At 38.0% G+C, this 18982-nt stretch overlaps 1 protein-coding gene and 1 long non-coding RNA gene across 3 annotated transcripts; one reads left to right on the forward strand and one right to left on the reverse strand.

The window, feature by feature from the left end:
• Positions 1 to 2655: 2655 nt before the first annotated feature.
• On the reverse strand, positions 2656 to 11866 carry LOC137488986 (uncharacterized). Of its 2 annotated transcripts, XM_068219020.2 has the most exons (9): positions 11318 to 11866; positions 9897 to 10031; positions 8908 to 9027; positions 6943 to 8445; positions 6660 to 6754; positions 6491 to 6541; positions 4980 to 5472; positions 4310 to 4415; positions 2656 to 3876 (listed from the first exon to the last, which is right to left on the reverse strand). In XM_068219020.2, exons 1-8 carry the CDS (start codon positions 11589 to 11591, stop codon positions 4312 to 4314), a joined length of 2775 nt encoding a protein of 924 aa, XP_068075121.2. In that variant the 5' UTR covers positions 11592 to 11866; the 3' UTR covers positions 2656 to 3876; positions 4310 to 4311. The 2 variants fall into 2 exon arrangements, with proteins under 2 accessions (XP_068075121.2, XP_073793737.1); XM_073937636.1 differs by lacking the exon at positions 8908 to 9027 and having other exon boundaries at positions 11318 to 11834.
• Positions 11867 to 12347: 481 nt separating this feature from the next.
• LOC141380257 (uncharacterized) lies at positions 12348 to 18318 on the forward strand. Its single transcript, XR_012397960.1, has 4 exons — positions 12348 to 12633; positions 12723 to 12992; positions 13578 to 13646; positions 16094 to 18318. It is a non-coding gene; the product is annotated as an uncharacterized lncRNA (long non-coding RNA).
• Positions 18319 to 18982: the final 664 nt, after the last annotated feature.

An 18982-nucleotide genomic window follows, 5' to 3' on the forward strand; every position in this document is an offset into this window, starting at 1 on the left:
CACACTGTCGTTTCTATTCGTTTTCCAAAACGTTGTCATCCACACTGAAACGACTACAAATGCTTTCACCCTGTACTGCGCATGCGTGAAACGTAAGACGCTTCGGCATTTCCGCCTGACGTTTATTATTTCTTTCCGGCTCTTTGAAACATTGCGGCAAAATGTCAAGGAAAAGCACAGAGTTTTTTTAATGGACTGACTTTAAATGGAGTTGCTGCGTCGAGTAACACATGAACACAAAGTCGCAAAAGAGAGTGAAAATGTAGACTGGGAGACGGGCCAAAACAAATACGCTGATATACTGGACCGCTTTAAAGAACAGTATCCTGCTGATGACGCTGCTTACCCTCACAGTAAGGGCGACATCACTAAACTCATAATCACAACGAAATTAAACGAATTAGTAACATGATTGCGTCACCGTTTTCGAAAGACTCTGTTTTCACAGTCTACACTACGACACGAAAACGGCGTTTTCAAATTTATCCACTATGGAGAGCGTTTTCAAAAAGATACGTTTTTGTTTCCTAAAACCGCGTCTCAGTGTGGACGGAAGGGCAAAACAAAGACAAAAAATACATGGCCTTTAACTGAGAGTCAGTTACTGTGGTCACTTACTCTGTGAAACTAACCTGGTCAGGAGCAGGTTTTGTTCTCTAAACTCTGAGTTTCTGTCGGTCTCCTCTTTTTTTAAAGACGAAGCGATATTTCTCGCCTTAGCCTTACGCTTCCACCTGTCTATTTTAATGCTCATTTTGGAGATGCACATAAAAACGATTGATGGAAACGTCATGATGCACATCACTTTGAAAAATACACATAAAAAACACGAGCATAACTGAGTAGCATAAACTTTTATTCGATAAAAAAGATGCGCATAAACTACGATGAAAACACTTTTACTGAATAAATTACAGTTTGTGCATTAAAAAAGGTCATGATCATTTGATGATGAAAATGTGTGTGAATGGACAAACTAGGCTGAGCACACTGTAACACATCTTAAATGTTGTTTTGCTCAATCATTCTAAAAAGCCTGAACCGTTTCAGTATTAATGGTATTATAAAATGACCTGCAGAGCGTCTGGAGTGTGTCAAGAACGTTCTCCGCGTCTCATGGCCTCAAACGCCCCCACGTGTTCATTGTGTGAGGCGCAAGTACATTTATTAAATATAGAAAAGATTGACGCAGCTTCTTCTACCGCAGTAAATTCTGCTTTTACTGTTGATATTTGGTGCATGTTTAATCAGGAAGTGATGATTTTGTTCTCTTTAACTCGTTGGATGGAAACGCTGCTTTATTCGCACATATCTTTTATGCGTTATTCCAGTTTTGCACATAAATTTAATTAATATTAATGGATGGAAACAGCTATTGCCTACATTAAAGTCACACAAAGAACAAAGTCATGTACGAGAATGGCTTGTCCTTTTTTAAATAAATAAAGCTTAAATTCACTGACCTTCAGCAGAGACAAGTAGCCTAGATTAATTAGGATTATTATTCTTTCTAAAAACTATTTTTAGTTTTGTTTACATTGTAAATGTCATATCAACCTCTATCACTTGATCAATAATAAAGGCAGACACACAGTGCACTGTTAAATCTATTAAAACTGATCAACATGTATAAAAGTGGGAATGTGTGTAAAGATTTTATAAACTTCACACATAACATTACTTATTTTATTCAACTTAAATATTTAAATACTTTAAATGTAAAATTAACTTAAGCAGCTATGTTTTCCCATGCTAACTGTCTCTGTTTCACTGATGCAGTGGTGTTGCTTTTCAAAATATCTGCTCATATTTGCTATAACTATGCATGAACAGATCAAATTCAGCTGGAGAAAGAAATGGTGATCTCTTTTTTTAAGATGTTGTCATAGTCACTCGTAATATCTGCACTCCATTGATAATGCCTTTTTAAAGTCACAGTGTGCACGCTTAACTATGAGTTGGTCTACTCAAAGTTGATTGAACCAACTCAGATCCACTATTCCGATACCGAAAACTCAAGTTTTTAATCTCTCGGTATCAAGTTTAAACTCAAGTTGTTTGAACCTCCTAACTGCAACAGGCTCCAGATGTTTTACAGTGTGCTCAGCCTGCTGTTTTGTCCACACACACACACACACACACACACACACACACACACACACACACACACACACACACACACACACACACACACACATTTTTATCATCACATGATCTCTCATAACAAAATCACATGACCCTTTTTAATGCACATACTGGAACTTGTTCGGTGAAAGTGTTTCCATCATAGTTTACCTGCATCTTTTCTTATCGACTGAAAAGTTTATCCTTTTCACTTATTCCAAATTTATGCGCATCTTGGCATTTCCATCTACCGATTAAGGTGGATGGAGACGTAGCTGCTGTGAGCAATTGAAACACAACCTGAATATGAACAGACTTGTTGCGACTCCAGACTGCACATTTTCCAATCTGCCTATTATTTGTGTCTTGAAATGGTTTAAACCCGTAAATGTGGTTTACCAGTTGTCAGGCGTTATACTTCTGTGCATTTATTGTGTTCACATTTCTGCATTTCTGTGTTTAACAACCTGTCCAAGTATAAAAAGAGCCTCCATTCATGTCTTATAAATAAATAAATAAATAAAGCAGCAGTCACTTTATTATGTCTTTATTAAGAAATGCACATTAGTCTTTCTTACATCATGTCATGTGCGCAGTATAAAACAAGTTACTATGTACAGTAAAATACTTTGCTTTACACAATAATAAATGATATAAATAAATAAATAAATAAATAAATATACAGTGAAAAAAGCAACACGGGCTCATTCGGAAAATGTATCCCTGTATATGTTTCTGGAGATCGTGAATTATGTAGCCAGAGGTAAAAGTAAGGCTGCATTTCATCTTTAAAATGAACGCTACGGGCTGGTATGACACGGTATGGACGGCATTTCCACTGTTACGTTTGTCCAGTGGCTCGATAAGTACATCAGCGGACTTGAGATACAGAGCGAAGTTGACCACGACAACAGGGGTTAAGTCTGGTGAAGAACGGGTCCAGAAAGCAGATAAGACTAAAACAAAAGCCAAAAAATAAAATAATCAAGTAAATAGCTGCGTGAGAATGTGGTAACATCTATAAACGTGGTAGAAATCAGGCGAGGGCTTTCTTTTTCACGATTGCTTTTTAAAATACTGCTGTTGGGTTAAGGGAAGGGGATGAATGGGTCAATTGGTGCTTTTGAAAACACTATCGGTTGGGTTTAGGGAAGGGGGATGGTGGGTCAGTTAATTGGTCAGTCAGTCAGTAGACATCGACCTCTAGTGGATTTACGTGAGAACAGCAGGCTCAAATGGCAATCGCGAGAGAAATTTGAGATCTGAAATCGTACACAGCGCCCTCTGGTGGATTCACAACAAACAAAACTGCAAAACAAACGCAGCATATTTTGTCGATCTCCAGAAATGTATATAGAGGTGCGTTTTCAGAATGAGCAAAAAGTGCAACAGTGCAAAAAAGTGTCTTTAGTATCTAAAATATGGTCTAGTCGTGATATTTACAAGTCAAATCATCTTTATTTACACAACACTTTATACAATGTAGATTCAAACAAACACAGATCAAGAAAACATCAATAAAACAGATCAACAATGTCAGTTCAGTGTACAAAAGTCTCTGTTGAAGATCAGTTCAGTGTGGTGTAAATGTCTCTGCTGATGGTCGATCCACTGAAGAGCAGCTCCACCAGTCCAACTCCAGCAATCCAGGGCTCTTGAGCTTTGCTTCTGGATCAGGAAAAGCTTCTTTATGGTGATTTTTGATGATTTTGTAGATTTTTTTGTAGGTTTTTCTGCTTTGTGTGTGAAATTCTTACATGAGGAAAAACAAAGGAAACATTAAGCCATATCAGCAGCACATTTAGACCAACACAACAGTCAAATCATCTCGTCTGTGAACGGCCTCTTAAAGCTCCATCAGTCGACTGATAAAACTGTTCATCCACCGAGAATAAGCATCACACACATGCAGATATCTGCTTATATGCAGCAGAGTTTAGTCAAACACAGTCATATACGTGTGTGTTCGGCTTTCATTGTCTCAGTTACCATCTTCTAACATTGTGTTTCTTCTACATGAACTGTGTTGCTGAACATCTTTAATGCTTGTTTATCTTGATGAGTGTAAAGTGCACAACAGCATCCTCGCTCAACTGAAGATGATTCAGAAAACCAGAAAACTAATCAGCTTTGTGTGTCCCGCTATTATCACTGTAGTCTCCTACTGGACCAGTGGTGTGTTTACCTTCATCCCCTCTTCATCAACAGCTTCTTCATCCACTCGTGCTGTAAGATGTCCTCCAGTGTCCACGAGTGTTCCTCCACACACTTTTCTATCAGATCACAGCACTCTGTACAAGGAGAGAGAGAGATAAAGGAGACGTTTATGAAGATATCTTCTGAAATTTGAGATTAAAGAAGCTACTGCAGGGTTCTGGAGGGCCGGTGTCCTGCAGAGTTCTGCTCAAACCCAAATCAAACACTCCTGAAACCAGCTAATCAGTGGATATATCTGACATTACCCCCCCTGTACCCTTAAATAGTGCACTGTTTGAAGGAGCAGCCATGTGTAGTGGTCTCCAACCATAGTGGACATTCTGAAGCGCACTCAATCAATCCCACAATAACAAGTCTACAACCCATGAACACTCAAAGACTAGTGAATACCCATAATGCACTGCCAGAGTTCAAACAGATACAGTCAAAATGACTTTAAGTTCACTTGAAGATCTTCAAGATTAGAGTTGGAGGTAAACTCTGCAGGACAGCGGCCCTCCAGGACCAAAGATGCCCATTCCTGAGCTAATACAGATGGTGATGTTAGATTCTGTAGTGTCTCTCCAGGTTCTGTCCTGGTATGAGACTACAACAGGTTGAGGTTTGGCATGTGTATTTATCAGTGTCTGTTCACTCACCGCTGGATAAATTGGGGTTAAACTGAAGTCGATTTGTCTCTTCATGCCAGCTGTACAGTAGCGCTTTAGCATTCACCATGTAGTTCAGCAGGTAGCCTAGGGTAACGACGCTGCTCCGGATGAAATCCACATATTGGTCTTCCCTGATTTTGGAAGCACAGCCGAAGTCGATCAGCTTGAGGTCCAAAGTCTCCGTGTTCACCAGGATGTTTTCTTCATGCATATCGTTGTGAGAAATGCCATGGTCAATGCAGTGCACGACTGCCTGGACTAACTGGTGCAGCAGGTAACGTGCGACCTCTTCTGTCAGCCTGCCATGACTCTTTACATATTCCAGCAGGGATACGCAAGGTTTTGGGTACTCCATGACGAGTGAAATGAATCCTTCTTGATCAAACCACTCGTACAGTTCTATCAGGTATATGCTCGGCGTAGGATCTTTCAGGATGAGCATATATGCCGCTTCTTTATACGCAGGTTTGGAACAACCAGGCTGAAGAGGAAAAGAGAACAAGGGTTAGTAGCTGCAGATCAGCTTGCATCATAAAGGCTGCATCCAGAAAGATCTGCATTATATAAAGCATCAGTTCACCCAGAAATTCAAATACTGTTGTTGATTACTTTCCTTCATGTCGTTTCAAATAACTGAGACTTTCATTCATCTTCAGAACACAAATGAAGATGTTTTAGATTGAATCTGAGAGCTCCCTCATCCTCCACACACAGCAAAAGTCCAGAAAAGGAGACAAAAACATCCTCAAAGGAGTTCACGTGTCTTCAGTGGCTCAACTGTAATCATACGATGCTCCAAGAACACTTTTGTGCACCAAAACAACTGAAAAACCACTTTGTTTGCTCAAGTCTTCTACATCAGATTGGGGTGTGCATTTACTACAGGTAATATGACACTTGTGTGTTGCACTGCCTGTAGTAAACGTGCACCCTGACCTGATGCAGGAGGAAAACATTGGCAAACTAATTTGCTTCTACAGTGTTTAAAGCACACACAACTGTTCTAGCAGCCTCATATGAACACAGCTGAACCACTGAAGGCATGTGGACTGTTCTGTCCTGAACCTTGAACATCTCAGGACCCTTGCTGTCTATGGAGAATGAGGGAGCTCTCAAATTTCTCAAATAAACTATCTGAAATATCTTAATTTGTGTTCTGATGATGAATAAAGCTCTCAGAGGAGTGAGGGTGAGTAATCAATAATTGAATGTTTGGGTGAGCTGATCATGTAAATGAGCTTTACGCTGCTTTAGTGTTTGTGTATCTATGATCAACATCGCTGTCCAGCTCTTTTCTCTTACAGTGCTGCTGTGAACTACAGGAACTGTTTACATTAATCAAAGTTCACCATCAAAATGATTTTCTTCAGCTTGAACATGAGTAAAACTTTCATACAGATTCACATGACTGGATTCTGCCTTTTGAAATTCCACTACGCCTCATACATGCGCCCAAACCATTAAAGAATTTAATACTGAGTGAAGTTTTGCCAACTTACGGCAGAGATGTGACGGTCGTCCATTCTCTTGGGAATCTTCTTGATGGCAACCTGAAAAGCAAAAACACAATTATTAAGTTTTCACATTGATCAATCTGTCATTTATTTAATAAATACACAAGTTTAGATCAAGTTACATAAGAAGTCAAATGTACACTGAGAGTTTTACCTCCTTGCCATCAGATTTACGGACTGCTCTGTACGTTGTGCCGAAGCTCCCGGATCCCAGAACTTTTCCAAAGCTGTAGAGACTGTGCAAAGGTGCTGAAAAAAGAAGAGATTGTTTAAGAGCGTTCAGTTCTCTCATACTGATACTGCCTCACATTACCAAACATGCTACAGCAGCATTTACAGCAGCACTGACTGAATCAACATTGATTAAGAAACTTTGATGAATGTGACTCTGCATTTATGTTTGCTACGTGACTTTAAAGTGTTGTCAGCAGACTCACCTGTATTTGCATCACACTTAGAGAATCCTAAGGCAGAGGACGACTTCACATCTGCCGTTTCCTGGAGCCCAGATGGTCCAGGAACAGGCTCTGATTCCAAATCGGCCGAATTCTGCACCTCAGGTTCTGGAACTTGATTTCCAGTATATCTGTAACAAAAGCCCTCAAGGACAAACTCTGGCTCAGGATTTACAGTGTCCCAAAGCCAAGACGGCCCAGGAGCAGGATCTGAATCTGGGCCAAAAGTGTTCTGGAGCCCAGACGCTTCTGGGACAGGCTCTGGATCTGGAACAACAGAGTTCTGGAGCTCAGACACTCCAGGTATAGACTCTGAATCTGAATCAACAGTGTTCCAAGGACCAAACACTCCCGAAACAGGCTCTGGGTCTGGATCAACAAAGTTTTGGACCACAGACACTCCAGGGACAGGCTCTGGGTCTGGATCAACAGAGTTCTGGACTACAGGCGCTCCAGGCAGAGACTCTGGATCTGAATCAACAGAGTTCTGGACCACAGGCACTCCAGGCAGAGACTCTGGATCTGAATCAACTGAGTTCTGGACCACAGACACTCCAGGCACAGACTCTGGATCTGAATCAACAGAGTTCTGGACCACAGACACTCCAGGCACAGACTCTGGATCTGAATCAACAGAGTTCTGGACCACAGACACTCCAGGCACAGACTCTGGATCTGAATCAACAGAGTTCTGGACCACAGGCACTCCAGGCAGAGACTCTGGATCTGAATCAACAGAGTTCTGGACCACAGACACTCCAGGCACAGACTCTGGATCTGAATCAACAGAGTTCTGGATCACAGGCACAGACTCTGGATCTGAATCAACAGAGTTCTGGATCACAGGCACTCCAGGCACAGACTCTGGATCTGAATCAACAGAGTTCTGGACCAGAGACACTCCAGGGACAGACTCTGGATCTAAATCAACAGAGTTCCAGGAACCAGACACTCCAGAGAAAGACTCTGAATCTGGATTTGAATCAACAGAGCTCCAGGAACCAGACACTCCAGAGAAAGACTCTGAATCTAGATCTGAATCAACAGAGGTCCAGGAACCAGACTCTCCAGAGAAAGACTCTGAATCTGGATTTGAATCAACAGAGCTCCAGGAACCAGACACTCCAGAGAAAGACTCTGAATCTAGATCTGAATCAACAGAGGTCCAGGAACCAGACACTCTAAGGAAATCTTCTGAATCATTAGAGTTCCAGGAACCAGACTCTCCAGAGAAAGACTCTGAATCTAGATCTGAATCAACAGAGGTCCAGGAACCAGACACTCTAAGGAAATCTTCTGAATCATTAGAGTTCCAGGAACCAGACTCTCCAGAGACAGATTCAAGAGAGTTCCAGGGAACAGGCATTCCTGGTGGTGTTTGGGGCTCCACTCTTGTCCTTCTGAGGAAAGGCTTCTTTATGGCCTTCCACACTCTCTTGAAGAAAGCACGGACTCTGCTCCACCTGCTGCCTCGTGTTTCAGGTGCTTAATGGAAGAAAGACAACAAAGAACATATTTAAAACATGACAATCAGTTATTGTTTAGACCTCTCTGAAAAGGTTTTCTCAGCTGTGGCAAATAAAATAATACATTAAACTCTTACATTAAACTTGTAATAAAACTAAAACATTACAGGTATAATAGTGAGCGGGAAACATATGTCGACAACATGTTTAAGATGTTTGCCTGTCAACTTGATTAAAATGAGTAAAACAGACACTTTGTAACGGCTTTCATTATGGTAATGAAGTTTGTTGTGTTACCTTGGATTGTTTGGACTGAACAGGAGCAAAGTGTGCACACGACTCAAACATGATCAACATCACATTATTGAATATCTCCTTACACTGTTTTTATATATATATTTTTACTCAAGAGGTCAATAAGTGTGTTTCCCGTTAATAACATGTTTATATTCTACAGTGGAGCGGTTGCTGACAATCTCACCGGTCGTGTCTTCCTCCACAATGTCTTCAACATAAAGTGCTGTACTGGCATCAGAAAGCATTGTCCAGTCCTCGTCCAGCCACGGACAGAAGCCATGGCAGAAGCTGAGGGTCTCCACATCTAAGCATGAAAAACAAAATCAGAGTCACAGAAGCACAGAACAGCAAGAAACATTTATTAATAACAAAAACAACTTTAGAGCCGGTGATTTCAATAAAAAAAGGTAAGAAATAAGCAGCTGAATCACTAAAATATACTGTTAAAGTGGAAATGCTGTCAAACTTTCATTTGTCTGTTAAAGCAGGGTATATACAGGAAGCAGAGGGTAAAACTCAACACCTAAGAGCTTTCTGAAGACTCTGTCGACACATTTTAAGACCTCATCGCCACTTTAGGTCTGAACAGGTAACACTGGCGACATTGTAAATATATTCACTAAATACTGACTGTAAGAAACTAATCCTAAACTAAAACATTACTCATATACTTCACTAAAATGTTAATCCAGAAGGTTTCGCCTACAAATCAGGTTTCAGAAAGCAACACAGCACTTTAGAGACATTAGAAAGCTGAACATTTTCTAAATCTACTTGTACTGAGAGCAGATATATATCTGTAATTTACTTTATTATCTGCCGTTTCTCTTTCTCCAGTTTAATATAACACATGCTGTGATTTTAATAGAGTGTTTCGGATGTGCATGTGTTGTTTTGGCTAGGCCAAGTTAACAAAAGGTTTGACTTTAAGCCAATTTACCTCACAAGACAACTCGTCCTCATCCTGTCTAAAACCCACTACTGCTCATTTCTCATTAGTGTTTGATATGTTTTGTTCCGTCTTTCTTTTATATGCTTATTTTATTCCCCCAACACTTTCCAGTATCTCTTTACCCTGTTTTATCTTTATTGTTAACTTAATAGTTCAAGTAGCCTGTTTCCCATTAATAACATGTCTATATTCTACAGTGGAGGGGTGTCTGACAATCTCACCGGGTGTGTCGTCCTCCTCAGTGTCTTCAGGAAGATGCTCATCTGATGCTGTTCCAGCGTCTGAATCCACAGCCCACTCCTCGTCCAGCCACGGACAGAAGTCACTGCAGAAGCTGATGGTCTCCAGAAGTGTCCCTGAACAACACAATTAGCCAAAAGAGTCAATTTTCACAATCTGAGATTCGTTCATTACAGGATGTCTTCATGGAAAATGATCTTCACGTAATATTCTGATGATTGTCGGCACAATGAGGAAAGTCTATAATGTGTTTCAGCTATTCCTAATTTAGAGGAAAAATACTTCAGAAAGAGCAAGTTTAAGCTGTTTTCATTCACATCAACTGATTAAAAACATGAAATATTCTACAAATAAATACTACAAATATATACAAATAAATAAATATCCTCGCGTTTCTGTCAGTCCTGTCACACTTTATTAGATTTAACATACAGTGTGTGCAATAGGCTGTGACTCAGAGGAAGTGACATCATGGTCAAGGATGCGTTCTGTCATGGATTTGTGTGATTTGATGCTTGTTTTGTATGATTTTTCTGAGGACGACAAGCTTAAAGTTCAGGTCCTGTCACATTTTAATAAGTGTAAATGTACATTTCTGGTAGAGCGTCCCTTATACATTATATATGAACATATTTCATCAATATACATCATATATTTGTGAATATACATTACATTAATTAGCATCAAAGCCCAAACTAGAGCTAATCTAACACAAAACACAATCACAGTCCAAGAATGAGTTCACCCAAATGAATATGTTGAGGAAAATAACAAATAAATATTTAATAAACAGGAGAAATCAAGAGAAACTCAAAAATACTGAGTTTAGCTGAAATTCTCTAGTGTGTATATATATTTGTAGTATCTCATTTGGATTTAAATGTGTTTTCTGTCAATTCCTGAACATGTTTGATGACTAAACTCTTATTTTAATGGATTTTACTGTTTATATTTGCTGTGACTTACTGTGAGGTAAATTATCCTAAAGCAAGACTTGATTATGGAGGTGTTAGATGTGAATTTGGCACTTGTGTGACTTTGATAAATCAAATATTACTGTGTGGAAACATTGACAGAGACATTTCTGAGTATTTTACAGTACTTTCAAGCACAAGTCTACACAAAACACCTATAAAGGGTTTCTCTATTGTGGTGAACACATAATTATTTATGTCAAGCTGGACATTAGCATGGGACAGCTCATACATATAGGCCAGGCCAAAGTCTCAATTTACCTCACACAACTTATTCTCATCCTAAAGTCTGCATAAACTCCATTATTGATCATTTCTCATGTTTGTTTCATATGTAATGACATTTATACATGTGTTTTAAGTGCCCAATACAGTAATTTCATCATGTTTAAACCTCAGAAAGCTGTGGTGTTTGCTGACAGTCTCACCGTTTGAGTTTCCCTCCACCTTAGTAGTAGTAGAGGGACCTTCAAGGGCTGAACCGGCCTCTACGGCCACTGTCCGGCCCTCTTCGTCCAGTCTGGGACAGAAGCTGGAGAAGTTGTCGAGTCTCTCCACGCAGAAACCCGCGTCTTCTTTCTTTCCTCCAACACACACAGATGTTGTTGCCGCCATCGCGTGGTCAAATGCAGGCAGTGTGTGCTCACTCAAGTTTTCACTCGTGTGTTCACTCATAACGTGTTTATATCGACAGATATCCATAGATTTAGTCAAACTTTGTAAACGCGAACAAACAATACTTCTTCAAAATTCTCAACTGAAGCGAGTGACGAGAGCGAGCGGTTATGTTCTATTGAGTGACGTCATTTATGGAATGGAGATTCTCTTGGCGGTTTATTTTCAAATGTTCAGTTTATTGCTCAAATCTCCAAAACGGCAAAGATGTGTATAAATATGAGACAATAAGACTGTTTCAATAAACAACAGCTAACCACTTGTTCTGCTGCCTCAGAAATAATAAATAGCTCATTAATGTCAAAACGCTAGCCAATCAAATCAAAGAAGGCGGGCTTTACAGTTCGCGGCGAAGATATTTATTTGTGTATTTATTTATTTTATTTATTTATGTAAAAATGATTATAAATTAATATTCAAACTTATACAAAATATTAGTATCAGAGATAGGAAATAGATGTAATTTAAGAATCAGTATGTTTTAATACTTTTAACTGACGCAACAGTAAAAATACATATTAGTATTTTATAAAGAAGTATAAAAGGGCAATACACACAAATATTAAACAATTTATAGATAATCATTTTTATTTCTTTTATAAAAGATATAGTTCTTTTAGCTTTTTTGTAAATTTTATTTAAAAATAACAATAAACAAATAAATGATAAAAATAAAATATAAATAATTAAATAAACAAATAAACAAACAAACAAACAACCAAACAAATAAACAAACAAATAAATAAATAAATAAATATCCGTTGGTGGTTCTCTAAATAAATCCTGCACTTCCTGTGAGGAAAACTGCCGTTGGCGAGTCATTTGTGGCTCCACACACAGTTAAAAACATCGTTTAAAGTGAAATGTTGGACACAGACTGAAAAGTGTTGAATATAACACACATCGAGTGATTTGTAGAGTGAGTTTTACTCCTATATTTGTGCTATTTTGATACCTTTATTTCTGTTTTAATGTGCTCTTTTTCCACGGGCGCCATTTTCCCATGTCATCGAGAGATGATGCGAAAGGTGGGAATATAACTGGACTTTACTTTGGTCTCCTACTGCAGGTAAACATTTCTTAATCCTATATAACAGTGTTTAGGCCTTTACGCGGATTATATTAGTTTTATATTCGCGTTTTCTGTCATTTTAACAGGGCTCGCACAAGGTGCTTTAAAGTGCTTGATTTTGAAAGTCCTGGAATATCTGGAAAACTGTCTTGTTTTGTTGAAAATTGCTTTAAATCAACAAGGAGAATTTGTATGCAATTTTCACGCCGGAAAAATACAATTGTTTGCAACATTATGAAGCTGCAGACCCGGAGAGCCACCCGCACACTCAGACCTGCACGCTCAGACCTGCACGCTCAGACCTTCCACCTGCTGTTTGAAAGATCGACTAACCTGAATTCAGCTGCTTATAAATGGTAACTTCAACTATTTTCTACTATAAAATATTACGCTATGATTAAAGGCATTATTATATAAAATATTAAACATGCTAGATTTTGATTTAATGCTTTAATTCTGTTGTATTTTCATTAATTGTATTTGTAAATAGATATTGTTCAATTCAATATTTTCAGACATTGTTTTTTTAATCAATTAAGTTTTGTATTGAGTTGAGAGATTGGATATCATCTTCATATACAATACATTTCTTCACATACAATAAATGATAGTACTCTGGGTAATTTTCTCACAACAAACTTTATTTTTGTGCACTTTTTCATGAGGTCGTACAAATCATCAAGCTGTAAACAATGCAGAGAAAAATAATGATTGGATTAACAATAATGTTTTATGTAGAAAATAACATCAAATAAAATAAATTAAAATAAAATAAAAAGTGTTGGCAGAAAGCGCTCCTTTTGAAGTGTTATATAAATCTGGGAAAAAAAATATACACCAAAAGCAAATTATTATCGCTTTAACCTAAGAGAGCTCTTATTGTAAATTCTATGCAGATGAACTGATATTTTGATTTCCAAAAATGTTTTTGTTTTTTGCAGGTTTCGTCCTCCATACCTCTGACCTGTCACTCTTGTTAATACAGTCTGAATGGCGGCGCAGGAACGCAGGTATTATTCAGGGTTCTTACGGGTACTGGAAATCCTGGAAAATGCTTTATTTTTAATATAGTGTTTTCAAGGTTAGAAAAGTGCTTAGATTTTGGACAAAGTGCTTTAACCTGCTAGAATTTGCAGGGCTTGAAATTGTCTGTTATGGTTGCAAATGCACACAATTTCACTATGTGACCTCAAAATATATTTGGGAGCGTTTGTGCGAGTGCATAAATTGTTGGCGTGCGACCAGTTTACATTGCAAAATGTTCAGCGCATGCGCGCATTTATGGAGCTAATAATAAGGCAAAACAATCTGAATTTGAATTGTGTTAAATTGAATTATTAACAATTGTAAGTTAATAATACTGATTATGTCCTATTAGAAATGTTTTGAAGTTGTATTTTTTAACTTGATTATTGAACTTCTGAAATTTAAGACAACTTAAGTCAGATTTTTATAGACATTTTTAAACCTGAAACGCCAATCCAATGACTGCAAAAAAAAAAAAAGCAATGCACATAAAAATATCATGAACGACTGGTCATGAAAGTTTGGGACTACACCCAAACAAATTCTGACTGAAAGCTCATTTCTTGAGATATCAACTTTAGGTAGAAACAGACCAAACTTAAAAGCATACTTCATCGAATAACTAAAGTTTTTAGAATTTATTTTTTAATAATTTTGGATAAACTATCCCAATAAATCTCTGCTCTAAAGTGCTCAACAATTTTTAGTTTTTTAAAATAGCACAATGGATTTAAATGTGAAAAAGTACACACAATAAACGTAATTAACCGTGGTTGTTAGGTGCTGGAAAAGCATACAAATGCACCATGAAAGTGCTTAAAAAGTGCTGGATTTTGAAGTTGGAAAAGGTGTAAGAACGCTGATTATTGTGCATTTACTCAAACTGTTCAGTAGAGGTGTGAACCTACACTAGTCTCACGGTTCGGTTCGGTTACGATTATCATGCCATCAATTCGGTTCAATTCGATATTTCGGTGCATCACGGTGCATTGACGATGCTTTCCATACACAGTTTTATATTTTCTTCACAGCAGCAGTTCTTGTATTAAAATGTATGAATATATTTATATTTATAAACTATTTGTAATACAATTTTGTCATTTAATAAAAACAGTCAGATATATAAACTGTACCTTTAAACAAAACGAGCATTTAGCAAATAATATAAACAAATATAAATATCCAGCTCAATTTCTGATCCTTGTCTAGTTCTCTTACACCCCTTTGATTGGTCACACCCTCAAAAAAAACGGTTGCGATCGGCTCTTGCGCGCTGCGTTCTTCACAGATGAGTGATGCTGATAAGCCGCAAGTGGCAGCGGCGATCTCACAGCTGATGTATGATAGACACGGTGGAGAGAACTCTGCAAACTCGTTTTTGGATGCAAAAGTAACGCTGTAAAACAGCCGAGAAGAGAAGAAAAGCCACGCCAGCAGGTCAAATGGGCCACTGAGTGTGTGTGAGAAAGAGAGAGAGAGAGAGAGACAGAGAGAGACAGAGCGCACGCGTGAGAGAGAGAGAGAGAGAGAGAGAGAGAAATGGAGTAGGCTACTTTCATTCTCTTGATCTCAGTGATCTCAGTACAACACTACATACTCCATCCCATTTGCACTATTTTATTTATTTTTATTTTATTTATTTATTTATTTTTGTTATTTTTATTTTTTATTTATTTATTTTTTTTGCATATAAGCCAATTGCACTAGGCACTTTTTGCATAATAAGCACAAAAAAAAAACTGTACATTGTTTACATCTGTTTCATTACTCAAATCAGGTTTACATATTGTTTACTTTCATAGATATTTATATACTTACATTTTATAATCATACTTCAGTAACTTCTGTGTATATATATGTGTATTTATGTGTATGTTGTGTATGATGTGTATGTTGTGTGTATGACTTCACTGTGGACGGCAAAGTAAGAATCTCATTGTACAGGGAGACGTGTTTCCTTACTGTGCACATGACAATAAACAGTTGAATTGAATTGGGGCTATTGTTGTATTTGTCAGTGAAAGACTGATCCAGCAAACACACACAGTGAAATTGTGTTTTAAGTAGTTAAAGCGCTGTAAATACTCGCGATCGCCTCCCTCGCGACAGAGCGCATATGAGGTAAATGTAATAACCGGTTATGATTATTACTGAACCGATACCGAACTGTCCGCATCTGCATCGCAGTGCACCGAAAAAACGATTATTTTTGACACCCCTACTGTTCAGTAAAGGACTTAACTCATGGTTTTAACTGAGAAACTTTTCATGCTGTAAACTGTACATGGGTATTGTGTGTTCATTATTCTATATTCAGTGCTTATATTCAGACTATGCCTGCTTGATTTCAACTGACCTATAGACAGAGGGGAACATGACATTGTTTTGTCAGGAGAAAACATTCATCATTCATTTTCTGCCTCTTTTCCAGGGCCGGGTCGCGGGGGCAGCAGTCTTATGAGAGAACCCCAGACTCCCCTTTCTTCAGACACTTCGTTCGGCTCCTCCAGGGGGGATCCCGAGGCGTTCCCAGGCCAGCCGAGAGACATGTTCCCTGAGGCCTCCTCCTGGTGGGACATGCCTGGAACACCTCCCTGGGTAGGCATCCAGGAGGCATCCGAAACAGATGCACGAGCCTCCTCTGACTGCTCTCAATGTGGAGGAGTAGCGGCTCTACTGCGGTCTGGGTCAGAAGAGTGCAAACTAAGGTCACACACACACACACAGACAGAAGCTGGAGAAGTTGTCGAGTCTCTTCACGCAGAAACCCGCGTCTTCTTTCTTTCCTCCAACACACACAGATGTTGTTGCCGCCATCGCGTGGTTAAATGCAGGCAGTGTGTGTTCACTCAAGTTTTCACTCGTGTGTTCACTCATAACGTGTTTATATCGACAGATATCCATAGATTTAGTCAAACTTTGTAAACGCGAACAAACAATACTCCTAGACTCTGAACTGAAGCAAGTGACGAGACCAGACCGCAAGCAAAAGCAGTGCATGAGCAGCGCGTGTGGAGAGCAGAAGCAGCACGCAGCCGTTTGCCTTTCACACCAGCTGCGTCTGCAGCGCGCAGCTCTCCGGCAGCTGCTGCATAGATCAATCTATCTCTATCTCTATGTCTATTCTATCTAGTTATGAACAGCTCCCGGGTGGAATAACTAGAGTGAACATAAAACAAAGCTGAGTAAAACTTTCTTCCTCAGCTTCAGCGGCACAGCACACAGCGAGCTCACATCATCCAGCATGCGTGTCGAACTACACTACCCACAATACACTTCGCTGCAGACCACAACTCCCTTACATAGCAAGTCTTAAAGCGACCACTCCCCTCTCCTGAAACACCAGCATGCAACTTAAGCAAAACTGATACTATAATTGTTTTACATTTGGTTTTGTAGTTCGGGCCTAAATAAATGTTTGCTGCAGTTTTTAATCGTTTTAAGTTCATTTGAATGACTATATATAAATCAGTTGATATTATTAACGCATTTATTGGGTAAAATTGCTACTTTTTACTGTTATTCAATGTGTTTTGGTCATTATCAATGCACAAAATAAACAATAAAAAATAGGACTTATTATGACTCCAGAATAATTATTTTTTTAAGGAAACAGTGTAAACATTTTCAGAAACATTATTGTGAATGAATAAAAAAATAAATTGACTTCAACTATAAACTTTAACAGGCCTACAGTTGCAGCAATCTGCCTTGATGTACTTGAATGTTAGAAATATATTCTCCAACACCAGTATAACTTTACTTGTCAAATAAATAAACAAGGAATATTATTTTGAGTTTAAGTTATTTAATTATCTTGCTTATGAAGACTGCAGAGTGATGCATGAACAAAAATTACTTTGAATGTTTTAAGTATTTTGTGATGTATATGTTAAAATGTGCTCCTAAAAGTGTGTGGCCCCTGCTCGCCCCCCACAGGTTAATAGTAAGCTAATGTAATTTCATAATGCAAATCCATTCTAACTAATTCTAACCATTCTAAATTCATGCTAACCAACAAATTATCAAAGGAAATGTAATAATGTAATACAATATGCATTGATGTTTACTTTAAACTGTAATTATATTGTTCTATTAAAATTATTTTAAAAATATTTTGTCAAATAAAATAGTTATCCACCATCAGTTTGTGGCTAAAAAGTATCAGGCATCGTTATCGTTTTAAAAGTATCGATTTGGCACCGGTATCGAAAAAAAAAAAAAAACGATACCCAACCCTACTCAAGAGTGCATTAACTAATAGTAAATTACTCCAATTATTAAATGCTATAAAATATTGTTTGTGTCAATACATATCTTTGTGTCCTGTATTGTAAAGTGTTACCAGTGAATGTTCTCAAATGTTCAATGAAATCTCTCAGATCCTCTGAAGAATATAAAACATCAGACATGCACTTCATCTTCATGACCGCCAGATGGCAGTCAAGTAAAGCAGAAGCTGTGAAGAATGAGCACACTCGCATGACACGCTCTTCAAACATTTAATTAAAAAATATTGTAGCATTCTTTTTTTTTAAATTCTTTGTTTATTAATTTTAATGAACATACAAACGTAAACAAAAAAGGGCAAAGACAAATGTATCAGTAGACAAGTATAGCAGCAAAAGGCAAAGAGAATAAAAATTTAATCAATTTAAAAATAGTAATAATAATAATAAAGAAATAAATAAACATACAAACAAAATACAAAATAATAATAATAATAATAATACACAAAGTTATGCCGTGGTTAAGGTCAAACATATTGTGAAAATACATCAGATGTGTTCATAGAGTCAGAGGATCATTAGAGGCATCCATATTTTTTGAAAGGCATCCCCTTTGTTTTTTAAGTAGTTTGTATATTGTTCCAAGAGCATTGTTTCATTCAAGAGTTTTATGAACAGTTCAAATGTTGGAGGTTTTTGTTGGTTCCAGTTGAGCAAAATGCATTTTTTTTTGCTAGATAGGAGATGATGCCGAGTCTCTTTATAGAAATAGGATCAGGTGTCTTGTTCAGTTCTGTACCAGAGGTATAGTGTTGGTGTGTTGTCCAATGGAACTTGCAAAGCTTTGGCTGTAAAGTCCTGTACTGCTTTCCAGAAAAATTTTAGCTTTTTGCATTCCCAAAAAACATGCATGATTGATCCTGAATAGGTTTTACACCTGTGACACCTGGATGATACATTAGGGTACATTTTGCTCAATTGAAGTGGGGTCAGATACATCCTATGCATAAATTTAGTAGCATTCTTAATGTTGACACTACCTGTTTTCTGGCTTCTAGTATATTTTTCAGTAGGTGTTTAATCATTCTACA

This window comes from Danio rerio, chromosome 22 (genome assembly GCF_049306965.1).
Source record: "Danio rerio strain Tuebingen ecotype United States chromosome 22, GRCz12tu, whole genome shotgun sequence".
Lineage (NCBI taxonomy): Eukaryota > Metazoa > Chordata > Actinopteri > Cypriniformes > Danionidae > Danio > Danio rerio.

Bases quoted from the DNA above. Each gene is read 5' to 3' on its own strand.
- LOC137488986 (XM_068219020.2), bottom strand. From the start codon at position 11,591: ATGGATATCTGTCGATATAAACACGTTATGAGTGAACACACGAGTGAA. The intron at 5,473-6,490 runs GTAAGTTGGCAA...TTTCCTCTTCAG, and splicing joins ACGACCGTCACATCTCTGCC to CCTGGTTGTTCCAAACCTGC. The intron at 4,416-4,979 runs GTGAGTGAACAG...CTCCTTGTACAG, and splicing joins TAACCCCAATTTATCCAGCG to AGTGCTGTGATCTGATAGAA.